The following is a 15,282-nucleotide window of genomic DNA, read 5'->3' on the forward strand; positions in this document are numbered from 1 at the left end:
CACATAATCCCTATTTTAGTTTCTTTTATATAGCAGGGACAAAGAACTGGAAATGTGCCTTAAATTCTAGCCCTCTACCATCCAAGCCAAGAAACAATATCCATTGCATGGTGAGCTTTAACAATATTAGTCAGAATTGTTCTGTAAATGCTTTCAAATGCAATGCGCTTGTTAGTAACACTGGGCAGTGACAAAAATAACCATCCAACATAACACTTCAAAGCAAAATATGACAAGTTACACACCTGCATCTAGTTATTGAATATCTCTCCTATCACTGATCATCTCCTGACAATGCACACTGACTTCTTTGGTACTTCTGTCATCTCTGCCTTATGCGCTGACATTTCAAGGTGAAGCGGCCCAGCTGATATGGAGCTTCTTGGGATGGTAGAAGAAACATTGGGCCTGATCCTCCATCCCCCTACACCAGTGCACAGTGTGTAGTAAAGGATACTAAATCAGAATGGATTTCACATCCATTTCATATTTACCTCACAGTAGGGTAAATGACCACATAAGAGAATCAGACCCATGGTGTCCATACTTAGTGCAGTTTTTCCTCTTACTGACTGACGGGAAATGCTGCATCCAATGGAGTGGTTTCAGCTTGCTGTGCATCAGTTAGACAAACAGATGGAGCAATGAAGCCTCAACAGTGCTTGGGAGGAGAGGGGCATTACTGTCTCACCTTTGGGGACCTGAGGATTGAGATTTAAGGAGCTGTGACCCTGGTAGCAGATATTTTCCATAAGCCATGGGGTTCAACCCCAGCATACACATGGATTCGCTTCAGAAAAGCAGCTGCTTGGCCAAAGGTTCATTTATCCAGTGGATCATGACTCAGAACATTTTCCTACCCCATCTATAGGCTATTTAAACAAAAGTGAGGTGCCTGGGGAGCTAATTAGGAAGGAATGGCCCTTCAGTCTTGACTTTAACAACACTCAGCAAATACATGATTTACTGGGCTCAAGTCAGGACTGAACTCAACAGCATGGTAGCACGCACTGCAGCAGAGATGGATTAGTTATATATTGGGCCAGAAATAAAAAGAGTGGAAGATAGTGTGTGACACTATAGATGGTGGTGAGGGTTCCCACATGGGAGATGCAGGGTCTAGTTCCCCTACTACTATGTCTCTTTAATTATATATCCACAGTGAAACAGTTTCAACAGAAGAGATTAATGGATCCCCACAACAGAATAATCCAGTGCTCAATGGCTAGAGCACTTTCCTGAGACCACTGTTCAAATCCTTTTGACCCATCAGCTAGAAGGAGGAACTGAATCTGGGTCTCCCACATGCCAGGTGAGTGCTCTGCCCACTGGGCTAAAAATTATAAGGTGGGTAGTGGCACCTCCTCCTCCATCCAGATTTTGAATGGGAACCAGTCTGGTAGGCAGCTTCAGAGCACACCTACCAGCTCAGACCCCACAGGTGAAATAGGTACTACTTTATCCTTCCCCAATTTGTGGATCGCACTGGGAGACAGGTCTTTGGATGCCTAGAGTGAGGCAGCAGCATGCATGTTCAGAGGCAGAAACTTAGGGGCTGAGGGAACTTTTACAGTGGAAATTTAGGCACCAAGTGAGTTCAAGCAACTACAGGGTTAGGTGGCAGGTGAGCAGTGGTTTTGTGGATCATAATGGATGGCTCCTAATACTGGGACTTAGGTGCCTAAGTACCTTTGTGAATCTGGCCCTTTGTCTTTGTAAAAGAGGGATGACAGTACTATGATTTCTTTCACAGGGTGCTAGGTGAGTCAGTTAGCTCATACTTGTACAGTGCTTTGGATATGGAAATTATAAAGAATTACTATTGCTGCTGTGACAGATACAGCAATTTCCTGCCATATCCTTAGGAGAGTTATTAAATTAAGATAAGTATTTTTGGGGTCCAATGTATTAAATTAATGGTTTATACATCTTGGCATGGGGTTAGACTAGATGACCCTTGTGGTCCCTTCTAACCCTATGATTCTATGTATTTTTGTGGGTCAGGATTGCATGTAACCCCTCAAGGATCTGTGTGTGACAAATGTGAGACCTAGGAGTTCAAAGTGCTATAGTGAACAATGTGCCAGGCAAGAATGTACTTTTGGAACAAGAAGTCTTAAGTGGTTTTTCTGAGGGATATCTAGTGGGAGGTGAATGCAAATCTAGCTTTTTGAAGCTATGCCCTGAGGAGTGGGTCATTGTCTGTTGATCACCTGTTACATGAGGCCAAGATCAAAGGCCCAAATTATATAAAGGAAAGACTGAACTATCCATCGTTGTTCTGGTTCTGAATCTGAGATAGTTATGAACTTGTAACCATTGGGAAAACCCAGTTATGGACTTTGAAGCAGTGACACCTACCAGAGACCAAGATAGGAGTTCGGGTGACCTCTGCTTTTTAGCATGTGAGAAGTTTTTTTTTTATTGCTTTTAATGTGTTCTCTGTAACGCTTTCACCTTAAGAATAAATGTGCTTGCTTATAAAGAGCTGTGTGGTAACATAACTGTGGGCAATTACTCTGTTCATAACTTCTGAAGAGAAATCAAAGTATAGATGCTGGCCTTTTAGGCGATCTGGCATGCTGGGGATATCACAGTGTAGGCAGGCAACTATGCAGCCTGGGGGAAAAAAAAACAGTCATGAGGGAGAGAGATGTGGGTCTCTGTCCAAAACGGGTAATGGCTGGGAGCCAGAGGCCTAAAAGTGGGTGCCCTTGGTAGACCACGGAAGGGGAACACAGGTGCAGTTGCCCTGAACTCTGACAGCTGCAAAAGGTGATCATAGAAAAAATGACTAACCTATGACCCATTATCATGACAGCTGGGCAAATAATATATAATGAATAATTCATTCAACTGCTTTTGCTGCTTTTCCTTTTAGTGAAATGTTCACAGACAGATCACTATTTTCTCAGATTGATTTATTATTGGTAGGAGACATTGGTCTTGTTTATCTATCTACACAACTGTGGAGCAGGTGTCCAGTATGGGTTCTTTATGGTATCTCAGATTAGAATTGCTGTTTCAGTCCTAAGTATTGGACCTGTGTGATCCAGTTAGCAACCTGCTGTGTTTTGCGGGGTGCATGGAAGATTTCAGTGTCTTGTACAGAAAAAAGCCACCTCCTGTCTTTACATCTGTAACAAGTAATTCTTCTCTACCATGTCCACTCAGTTGTCAATCTGGTCAAGTTTATTGTTTATAGTATTCAATTTAACATCAAAGGAATCAAATTACCCCCCAAAAATGCGCACAGATGTAAAACTGATTCAGTAGAGACATTAGAGATGGTAACTGATGAAGTGGAAACAGATTTTTTTATATATGCAAGCCTCTAATGTAGTGAGAGCTAAGGGAGAAAAGGGGTTAGACCAACACAAAACCATAAGTGGATCTGTGGACTAAGGGAGCTTTTCTAACGGAGCTCCATCCCAATTTTTCTGTTTGGGCTTTGATTTTTTTTCCAAATATGAGAATACCATTGGTGAAACACGTGTAGTGAATGTTCTATCTGCTGGAGGAAGAATGGATATGGTTCCCAATGGAGCTTGTCAACACTGCATTGAATGCCCACTTGTGGCCTCAGTGTCTTCCATGGGCTTTAAATCAGTGTCTAGCTGCAGAGTGAAAGAGATCATTAGGGAGCAGCGGGATTCTGCTTGAAATGGTGAGTGTACTAGCTCTGCAGAAGAAACTAGGGAAAATAGCTCAGGACTGAAATACTGATCCCCTGAATCAATCCCTCTTTGTTCACTTTGAATGATGAGCCAGATCATGACTACTTTGCACTTTCTCGAATAGTGGTTAACTTATCCCACACATGGAGTGTGTATCATTCTGCTTTGATGACCATCTTGTTGCTGCGAGGTTTGGGGAAGGGCATCTAAAGTAGAGCCAGTAGGGACACAAGTGACTCATTCTTGTTAAAACCACTCCACATGAAGGATGTGCTCATACCCCGTTTATATATGTATTTTCACACTGAAAATGATTACTTTGTACATTGTATGTTCACACACAAACCCTGATTTGCTTGTGACCACCTAGTCATGTGTTTTCACATGCAAAGTGTATGCTTTTACTCATGAAGAAATGCACATCTAAATAGATAGCAAGGATTGAAACTGAGCCCTAAATTGAGTAAGCTGCAATCATTTAGTGTAGCTTATTTAGCATGCAGAAATATTTTAGAAGATTGGTATTAGCTCTTCCTCCCCTGGACCCTCAGTTAAAATCCAGACAAGTCAATAGTCACTGGCAGTCATTACCATTTAAAGGCTATTTGGTGGCCTGTGTGAAATAAGATGGTCTTAATTCAACTGCTAGCAGAAAATGTACACATTGCAAAATCAATGATCATAGTGGTAAACAAAGCTACAGGCCAAAGACTGAATGAGAATGGAGACTAAACTACCTTCTCACATGGAGAGTTGGTCACTCCAGATTAAGGCTAAGGCACATTCATGGAGTTTACACTTCTGTCTTTTCTGTGGATAAATAGAGGTTTTTCAGGACTATCAATGAAGCCCTTTTAGAAGGAAATTCAAATAAAATTTAAACAGAGAGTAAAACAAAAATGGAACAAGTATCACAATTAAGACAGGATTTTACAATAAACAATATACTTAGAAGAGAGACCTTGAATGGGACTTTTACTTACGAGATTCTTCCCTAGTGTTCGCAAAGATGCATAAAATGAGTTTGACTATGAGGATTAGGTATACCTACCAGACAAGAGAAAACACTCTTCTACAAAATGTACTCAGTTTGTTAATTTCAGTGCTTCTCAGTATGCCCTGTATTTTCCTTTTCGCCTTTTAAATACAAAGTTCTTTGGGGCAGACACTGACTTCATTTTGTGTCTTATGCAGCATTCTTGATGCATAGCAAATAATAAACAAGATAAAAGGGTGAAAAATGATGAAAACATTTCAGTTCCAAAGTTACCCTGGAGGGGACACACTGATAACAATAAGTCACACAGTACAAAACTTAATTAGGTTGCTTAACATGAACAACTAAGTTGCATAAGGATTTGGAGTTTGCTTCTCCACTCCATTGCACTAAAGTAAAATGTAAAAGGAGTGTAACAGAGTGAAGAATCAGTTTTTTATTTTATTAAAACTTGTTACCACTTTAACATCCTAAGGCAACTTGGACATTTGTAGGACATACTCTCTCACTGAGCCACAGTTTTTTTTTTTTTAAATGGGCTTATTTTAAAATGCCAAATGAGGAATTGAGCATGTCACTGACTTTCACATAGCTAGTAATCATAATAGGGCTATTGAGATGTGAGTTGTCTAGTTGTTTCCATATTGTATGACTCCTGGCTGCCAGTTTCCATAGGTCTTTAGAGGTTACTAATGAACGGCTTTGGCTTTTAACACACAGACGAATATATTGTTTTCACAACATTTGCATAATATTGATTTTTAATCCTATTTTAATTACAGTTATTAAGCAAATCAGAAATATGTAATCAAGGCACTGTTAAATTAATGAAAATTGTAAGAGTTGGGGCTACATGGTTTTCCTCTCTCTGTTGTTCACTTTCTTAGAGCAAGAGTATTCATATCTTAAATATACTCAAGCTAAAAGAACTCATAAAGAAAACTGAAAGAAAAGGAATGATCTACAAAAGAAAATTGTACATCTAATATCTGTCTATTGTGGTATTAAGAGTTATGTCATTTTTTGGTGTGTGTCTTCAATACTGGCATTGACCCCTTTTTCCCCTGTCTGTTCCTCCATCCCAGATCTACATATTCATCTGCTCCCACTCATTATCTCTTACTGTCACACACACACTGTCCCAAGAATATTCATCAAAGCTTTCTCTCAATTTTTTTAATTGTATTACAATACTCTTTTTTTTTTTTTCTGATGGCTTCTCCTTTTTTTGCATCTTTTCCTCTTCCTCTGCTTCTTTGGTTGCCTCCCACACTCTGCTTCTACTCTTCCTCGCTCTCACCCCTCTCCTTGTTTCCCCTTTCCATTACCCTTCCCTCACGCATGGCAGAATACCTTCTCTCCTCCCAACTGGTCCGTTCCTTTCCTAACCTGCCCTCCCCTCTCTTTGCTGCTCCACTGCTTTTCCCCTACTCCTGATTTAAGCAAAGCACCTAAGTGAAAATAACCAGCTGTTGGCAGGGTAGTGGGAGCACTTCAGTGTTGGCTAATTTAACTCCCTCTGTCCCATAGTGCAGGAACAGACCAGAGAGTGAAATTAACCAGCTGCGGTGGGCTTCCACCAATTTCACAGCTGCTTATCTTAAATTAGCTGCTCTGGTCTGCACAGAAGCAGACAAAAGGAGGCGCAGTGTGCAGAGAAGACAGTCATACCATGTACCATCAAAGTCTTTCATATAATGTTTCTCTATTATGCTTGTGGTAGTAAACATTATGGTTAAGGCTGAGAAATATTTCCATTCCAGCCCCCTGTATTTGTTCACCCACTTTCTGAAATCTCTTCTCTAGGGGCTCAAACCTTCTATTCTCCAAAGGTGAATTTTTTGAGAAACGTTGAGCAACAAGAGCTGAGCTGTTTTTCAGTTATTTAGAAGATGGGGAAAGAAGCATCTGTCTAGTTTAATCGCTGTGCACGTGTGTTGAACACAAGATAACTGTCCATGTGAAGTTCACACTTGGTAGGATCGTAATCCTCAAGGAGGAAAAAACATTAAGCTAATCATTTTGTGGAAAAACATTTCAAAGGTAATAAAGGTTTGGAAATCTGTGTTCTGCATGAACAGTATAAGCAGCTATGCTACGTTAGGCCCATACTATTCTTTAATAACAGTTCTAGTGTAAGAAAAAATTACTTACCATATGGTTATGTAAACGTATTCTGGGAAGTATATTTTTCTTCTTCTGATCGCTAATCCAGAACCAGTGTTGAGAAAAGTTTACTGGTCCCAAGAACATTTGTATTGGTCTGCCAGACTGTTTCTCAGTCCTGGTGAGTCATGAAACACTTGCCTTATAGTGTGAGTGTCAACTACCTTAGTACATTCATTTTTCAATGTTATTTAGTGTTAATCATACAAAACTTCAATAAAGTCACAAAGCATAAAAGAAAGTTCATGTTTGTCTCCGTTCCTTTCCTTTCCTTGTTTGAGTCCTATTCAGATACTCACCTCTCAGAAGTTGGATAGGTCAATCAGAGTCACCACAGCCCAATTAAGTTAAAGGCAACCTGCACAGGAAAATAGAAGGGATATGCCATGTTTTACTTCTTTCTGATGTAGGAGAAAATTTTCAGATTTTTCTCTGCTTGTCTTTTTACACTGAAAATTCAGGTCTTGTCTATCCTTTTTTTCCCATTTAAACTCTGGATTATTGGAGAACTAGTAACTATTAGTTCTGATTCTGCAAACACTGGAGTATATTAATAACTTTATCAGCATGAGTAGTCCCCTTGAACTCACTGGGGTTATAATGTGTGTATATGGAGGATTGAAACTTTTATGACCCCACAGTTACCAAGGAAAGAAGAAATGATTTTTATTCAGATTTTTAAAATTTTGGTTATAACCTGTCATCTCAGCCGTTAAAAAATATAACAGTTAGTTTCAGTTACTACATCTGCCCTTGAGTCCCTCTGCCAATTTTTGTTTTATAATTATATTTTCCAATTTAAAAAAAAAATGTTTATCGTCTCTGTTGCTGTGTGAAAGACCCAAACAAACAAGGGAAACTAGCTATGACACTGAAACCACCGAGGCAGATTCCTGCAGTCTGTGTGATTGCAGGACTGGGGCCTGACTATCCAGGAGACATGGTGAAACTGTACAAAATGTGCTATTCAGTGCACAAAATAAAATAAAGATAAATTTTCTCTAATCTTCCAGATACAATAATTTTAGGTGTTACTTCTAATAGGAAGTAAAACAAAACATCACACAGAACTGTTATTTTTAAGTTGACTGTGTCCCTTTAGCATCTATCTAATTGGGTTCCTGATTCTTAGTTAGAGATAAAGCTTTTTTGTCAAAGACTGAATACTTTCAATTAAGGGTTGAGATATGCCCTAGTCCACATCCCTGAGTCCTTGAAAGGACACCATCCAATAAAACAGGAAAGACTAGACTTGACATTCCAGATATTATTTAAACTCTACAGGTCACCTCCCCCATCCTAAGGCCTTGTCTAATGTTGTTGTTTTTTGTTAGCCACCAAGTGGCTACATGGACGTAACTGCATCAGTGCAAATCCCTAACAGATGTGGTGCAATGGCGTAAGCACTGATTTGTTCTGATGCTGCTTACATCAGTACACCACACTGACAATAAGGGTTGGTACGAGTGCAGCTACACCAGTGGCGGCTAATCCCAGTGTTGACAAGATCCAACATTTTTGCCAGTTAGCTAATTGGGCAGCTGTAACTCCTCTTGAACAGGCAAACAAGAAGTGTTTATGTTGATACCATAACAGAGAGAATCGTCATCCAGGTACAAATATTGATCTAAACAAATGTTACATAACATTCATTGACAAGAAAACCACGGGAGGGGGATTAATTAGATGGTGCCTGTACTTAAAAATCAGATAATTTTGATTACTGTTTTTTTCTAACCAAAATTTGTTATTCAAATATGATTTCACCAACCACTAGTCTCACAAGCCCAGTGTTAGAGTAATGCTCCATTTGAAATATGGGATTATACATTTCAAATGGTATACAGCATTAGATCTACTTCTAACAGTTTTCAAGATAGTGGCTGCACAAATCAGGCTGGAATTGAAGTTGAGAGAAAGAAGCAAGAATGTAATTGGAATAATGAGATGTTAAGGTCTGGTATGTTGTAAACTGCCAAAGTTGAAAAGACTGACATGTCATTACTTCATATGGCATTATAAGGATAAACACAAGGAAGATTATGAATCACTTTGTGATCTATTGATGAAGAGCGCTATATAAGACCTCGGTATTATCATCAGGAAACTCAGATTCCCAGTCTTTCTGTGGGGTTTAGCATTAGTTTATCTCCCGGGTGGTTTGCAGGGTATTGTACCATGAAGTGGTCATGTAGACTAGGCAAAAATACAGGCCAGGCCATGGACACTTGCCAGCTAGTCAGCATCCCATGTATTCTGGACCAATACACCCTTGCCACTGAATCTTCATTATTAGTAATAACATACAAGAACCCAGATTAGCTCTCAGATTCCAGGCTGAGTCTGCAGGAGCGGCAGTAAGGGGAAAAAAAAAACCTCATGTAAACTGAGCAAATTTTTACTGGAAATCATTGTGAGATGGAAAATGGGACCCTTAGATGCCATTTTAACCATCAGTTTTCAAAAAGGAATGTTTTAAAGAGGTGCACAAATGTGCTTCTTACAATGCACACAATGGGAATGCCTCCTCTTTGAACTCCAAATATGCAAGCTAGCTGCCTGCTATGCAAACTCACACAGAGGTCTAGAGACAGGAAACATCCTTTATTCTGTTTGTACAGTGCCTAAAATAGTGGGTCTCTGGGCACTACCAGAGTCTATATAAAAAGATTCCAGGACTGTAACTCTGAAGCCTAGAATGTCTGCTGAGTCAGTGTGAAGCAATGGAAATACCTACACGCAGGGCCTAGAGCTCTTTTTGTTTAGAGTATCACCACGTTAAATAATCACTAGGATTCATTGTCTGTTAGCATCCAATTTGTCAGTTCTCAGCCGTTTTTGACTTACACTTATATGACAGCACAGGTGTTTTCACCTAGCCCCATAAAGAAAAGAATTAAGATAGATGTTTTGAGCATTTTCCTCATCCATGTTGTGTATGTATAATCTGTGACATTGCACTCTGTATGATTTTATGGAAGTATGCTGATGAGTGAATATAATGTAACTAAAATATGCTTCATGCAAAAGGTCTCTTGTAAGGTATCATTACAAAGCTTATAGTCTACTGAGTGTGGTCATCCTATTTGTATAAATGTATCACTCTTGTATCTGAAGCTAGAAATACGAAATATAACTCTGAGATCCTATTGTAGTTGTGCAAAGTGTGGACAATTAATGGTAGCTTGGAATCTTAATAGCTCCCATTAACCAGGACCACTGACTGTAGATGGCTCTGTTTTACTTGTAAGTCTTCCTGTATACGTGTGTGCTGGCAAGTGGGTAATGAAGTCTTACAGTGACATGTGATCATGTCACCTGAACTGGAATCCATCTTTAACCTGGTGCATTTCCATTGAGGAGGAGGAGTGGGAACCCAGAGGGACAAAGGATTCTCGCCTTATCCAAAAGATATATAAGTGGGTGGAACAGAACAAATTAGGTGGCCATCATGAGAAATCCCCTAACTACCACCTGAGCTGGAACAAGGGCTGTACCAGGGGAAAGGATTGTGTCCAGACTAGGAAGGCATTCAGTCTGTGACAGAAACTTATTGAAACATTTCTGAGGGTGAGATTTTATCTGTATTCAGTTTTATTACTGCACTAGTTTGAGACTTGCAAAATAAAATAAAACACGCTTGGTAATTCACTTTGTTCTGTCTGTTATTACTTGGAACCACTTAAATCCTACTTTCTGTATTTAATAAAATCACTTTTTACTTATAAACCCAGAGTATGTATTAATATTGGGGGGGGGGGGAAAGCTGTGCATAACTCTCTATCAGTTATAGAGGCAAACAATTTATGAGTTTACCCTGTATAACCTTTATACAGGGTAAAATGGATTTATTTGGAGTTTGGACCCCATTGGGAGTTGGGCATCTGAGTGTTAAAGACAGGAACACTTCTTAAGTTGTTTTCAGTTAAGTCTGCTGCTTTGGGGCAAGTGGTTCAGACCCTGGGTCTGGGTTGGAGCAGACTGGCGTGTCTGGCTCAACAAGACAGGGTGCTGGAGTCCCAAGCTAGCAGGGAAAGCAGGGGCAGAAGTAGTCGTGGCACATCAGTTGGCAGTTCCCAAGGGGGTTTCTGGGATCCAACCTGTCACATCATCAAAGATTCTCCAGTCAGAACGTAGCGCACAATGCACATAGCTGCCGGAAATAGGGGGTGGGGGTGGTGAACAAAGGAACCTCTCCCTTTTTTAGAACAGAGCCGGCCATGTCCCCCACGTCTGAGAACCTACTTGGCAAGTGTATGGGGGGGGACGGGACCGGCAGGCCTCCCCTTAGCCCCTGACCAGAGCTGGTGGAGTACTTGTGGAGCCCCTTCCCTGCTGGCATGACAGAGGGGCCAACCCCGAGGGAGAGGCATTGGGTCCTGGCACACAGGGTCGCCATGCCATTCAAATTTGGCCCTGTTTGATGGCTTCCCCCGGGGGAGGCCTTCCTGCGTCCTGCACAGAAGAAGGGTTAAGGGCCGGCTCAGGCTCTCAGCTGCGTTGTAGGGGAGCAGTGCCTCACAAGCACGTTAGTCCTTGATGGCTGGAGCCAGAAACACGGGGCCGGGGCCCGGGCCGGGGAAGGACTGCTTCCTGGGGGGGGGGGGGGCTGCCTGCCTTCCCTGGGAGCGCTTCAGCGCATGGGGCCGCGCCTCTGAATCATTGAGACAAAGGGGAGAAGTGATCTTACAGTCCCGGCTCCCCAGCCTGGGCAGCAGCACAGAAGGGGGGAGAAGGGTGGCGCCTGCTTGATTTCCCTCAGGGCAGCTCCAGCCCCGCTCTCGTTTGGACTCCGCCAACGGCAGTGGCCTGGGGGCGCGGTTCCTTCTCCCAAGGCAGCTCCTTCCCGCGCTTCCTAGGGCTGGGCAACGCGGGGGGCCTCCACGCGGCCTGGGCACAGGACCCCTGCTCCCTCCCAGCGCTCGGAGAAGGGAGTAGATGCCGCCACGCCCCTGAGAGGGGGGGGGGAAGGATTCCCATGCCCCGCCCCCTCCAGAGCAGAGGGCAAAGAATCCGCGTGCCTTTCTGGGGCAGCAGAGCAGAGGGCGGAAAATCCCCTAAACCCCGCCCCCCTGGGGAAGGGAGAAGGAGGAGCTAGTTGTGGTGCTCCCCGCCCTGTGAGTGTGACCTTTCACCCCGCGGCCCTTAGTTACCACGCTGGGCGTCACTAAGGGATTAAACCATTGAAGCTCTCAGAATTCCAAGCTAAACCACTATCGCGCAGGGAGGGGGAGAGAGGCTGTGAGGGTGCAGGGACGCGGGGGGCCTAGCGAGCTGATTCCCCCGCCGGGGAGCAGTCGTTGGGTCCGCCGCCCAGTCTCTCTCGCCCTCCTCCGGTTCGGCCTCGCCGTGGTCTCGCCCAGACTCGGCCGTAGTGACAGCGGCCGCATCAAGGAAAGATGGCGGCTCCGGCCTCTGTGCCGGTACCGGCTTCGTGAGTGCGGCACTCGCTCCCCGCCCCGCCGGGCGCAGGGACCATGTCGGACTCGGAGGAGGAGAGTCCGGACCGGCAACTCAAGCTAGTGGTGTTGGGGGACGGCACCTCCGGCAAGGTCAGTGCTGGGGCCCGTCTGCCCCCGCTCCTCGCTGCCGGGGCTGCACCCCAACCCTCCCCGGGATGTTCTCTGTCCCCTCCCGCCGCGGAATGTCCCCCGGGTGCGGGCCCCGCCCCCGCACCGGACCCGCCTACTTCGCCCCCCAGCTGGCCCCGACTAGCAGCGCGTGCGGCTCGTGTAGCTCAAACAGCCAAGCCCCTGCCTCCGTCACTAGTGTCTGTCGCGCCTGTCGCTGTCGCCATATCTGGCCAGTGACTGACCGGCGATGATCGGTGCCTGCCGGACCGGCAGTTGTCCCTAGCCACGTCCCCGGGAGACCAACGATCTCGGACTCGAGGCCCACAGCGCGGTGGTGGTTGGGGGTGGAACAATCGCACCACGAGCGGCCTCTCCGGCCGGGTCTCCAGAGACCTTTGGGGGCTGCGAATGGCAGAGATGAGGGTTTCCTGCTGTCAGACAGCGCAGCCCCGCAAGAAAGACAGTGGGAGGGGAGGCTGCTGTGGCCAACCCCATCTGTTTTGTGGGACGCAAGGAGCAGTGGCCCCGAGCAGCCTCCTAGACCCTCCCTCCCGCCCGCTGGCAATCGGCACCCAAACTCTGGCAAGGTCCCTGGGGCGTCCTGCCACGCTCTGAAGCGGGAAACTAGGAATTCTAGACTGGCTTAACTTCAAGTATAGAAGTCCTTAATAAAGGTAAAAGCTAATAATACAATCACTACAGGCCTTTGTGGTGTTTATTTTGACATTAAAGCCAATTTATCCTATATTGTTCCCATATTTTCAGTATGTTGCACACTTTGTGTTGGCAAGGCATAGTAACATCATAGAAGTTGTTGGGGGAAGCGGCAGGTTTTGGAATCTGGACAGGCATTGGGAAGGGATTTGGGGTTCTGGCAAGGCAGAGGGAGGGAATCTGGGGTTCAGGGACAAACATATTAGCTGGATGTTGCTGCCGAAATAATCAACAGTGACCTATGTTGCTATTCAAGTTGTGTTCTTAAGGTTTCAAAAACTACTAGACTGCTGACACGAATGAGGCAACTTTATATCTGTCAGAACTATTATTTCAGGCTATGGGAAGTCGCCAGTGTGGTGTTTTAATTTTGGTTCACATTTTCAAGGTTTTCTTTCTGTGAAGGTTAGGAATGTAATTAACAAATAACATGGTTACAGAATTGTGGACTACATGAAGTCCATGACCAGTATAGAGCCAAATAAGGCAAAGCACAGGTCACTATGCACCAAAGAAGACAATAAGACCTGATCTTTACTTGCAACAAAAAGTGATCATAGTGTATGTATTCAGGTTTCAAAGAGGAGTAGCCGTGTTAGTCTGTGTCAGTAAAAACAACGAGGAGTCCTTGTGGCACCTTAGAGACTAACAAATTTATTTAGGCATAAGCTTTTGTGGGATATAACCCACTTCATCAGATGCACGGAGTGGAAAATACAGTAAGCAGGTATAAATATACAGCCCATGAAAAGATGGGAGTTGCCTTACCAAGTGGGGGGGGGGGGTCAGTGCTAACGAGGCCAATTAACTAGGGTGGAGGTGGCCCATTCCCAGCAGTTGACAAGAAGGTGTGAGTATCAACAGAGGGAAAATTATTTTTTTGTAGTGACCCAGCCACTCCCAGACTTTATTCAGGCCTAATTTGATGGTGTCAAGTTTACTAATTAATTCCAGTTCTGCAGTTTCTCGTTGAAGTCTGGACCCATGGGAAGGAGGCCCTTGAGGAATTCCACCTGGATTTCAACAATTTCCACCGCACCATCAACCTTAGCCTGGACCAGTCCACACAAGAGATCCACTATCTTGGCACTACAGTACAAATAAGCAATGGTCATATAAACACCACCCTATACCGGAAACCTACTGACCGCCATACTACTCCAGCTTTCATCCAGACCACATCACACGATCCATTGTCTGCAACCAAGCTCTCAGATACAACCACATTTGTTCCAATCCCTCAGACAGAGACAAACACCTACAGGATCTCTATCAGGCATTCTTAAAACTACAGTACCCACCTGGTGAAGTGAAGAAAGAGATTGACAGAGCAAGAAGGGTACCCAGATTACAGGACAGGCCCAACAAAGAAAGTAATGGAACGCCACTAGCCATCACCTTCAGCCCCCAACTAAAATGTCTCTAGCACATCATCAAGGATATACAATCTATCCTGAAGGATGATCCCTCACTCTCACAGACCTTGGGAGACAGGCCAGTCCTCGCTTACAGACAGCCCCCCAACCTGAAGCAAATACCAGCAACTACACGCCACACAACAGAAACATTAACCCAGGAACCAACCCCTGCAACAAACCCCATTGCCAACTCTGTCCGCATATCTATTCAAGGGACACAATCATAGGACCCAACCACATCAGCCACACCATCAAGGGCTCGTTCACCTGTACATCTACCAATGTGATGTATGCCATCATGTGCCAGCAATGCTCCTCTGCTATGTACATTGGCCAAACCAGACAGTCTCTACTCAAAAGAATAAATGGACACAAATCAGACATCAAGAATTGTAACATTCAAAAACCAGTAGGAGAGCACTTCAATCTCCCTGGACACTCAATAACAGACTTAAGTCACCATTCTTCCACAAAAAAACTTCAAAAACAGACTTCAACGAGAAACTGCAGAATTGTAATTAATTTGCAAACTTGACAACATCAAATTAGGCCTGAATAAATACTGGGATTGGCTGGGTCACTACAAAAAATAATTTTCCCTCTGTTGATACTCACCCCTTCTTGTCAACTGCTGGGAATGGGCCACTTCCACCCTAATTGAATTGGCCTCATTAGCACTGACCCCCCACCTTGGGAAGGCAACTCCCATCTTTTTATGTGCTATATATTTATACCTG

At 43.9% G+C, this 15,282-nt stretch overlaps 1 protein-coding gene across 2 annotated transcripts in view; it reads left to right on the forward strand.

Annotated features, from left to right (window-relative positions):
* Positions 1 to 11,999: 11,999 nt before the first annotated feature.
* Positions 12,000 to 15,282, forward strand: part of RAB28 (RAB28, member RAS oncogene family) — an 88,801-nt gene continuing 85,518 nt past the window's right edge. The window contains exon 1 of one of the 2 annotated variants that reach the window (XM_024202211.3): positions 12,000 to 12,392. In XM_024202211.3, coding sequence (XP_024057979.2) covers positions 12,318 to 12,392 — 75 coding nt within the window. In that variant the 5' untranslated portion in view covers positions 12,000 to 12,317. The remainder of the gene's footprint in view (positions 12,393 to 15,282) is intronic. The other variant, XM_024202212.3, reaches the window with a different exon arrangement.

The sequence above is a fragment of the Terrapene carolina genome, unplaced genomic scaffold, assembly GCF_002925995.2.
Source record: "Terrapene carolina triunguis isolate 2854851 unplaced genomic scaffold, T_m_triunguis-2.0 Scaffold66, whole genome shotgun sequence".
In the NCBI taxonomy this organism is placed as follows: Eukaryota; Metazoa; Chordata; order Testudines; family Emydidae; genus Terrapene; species Terrapene triunguis.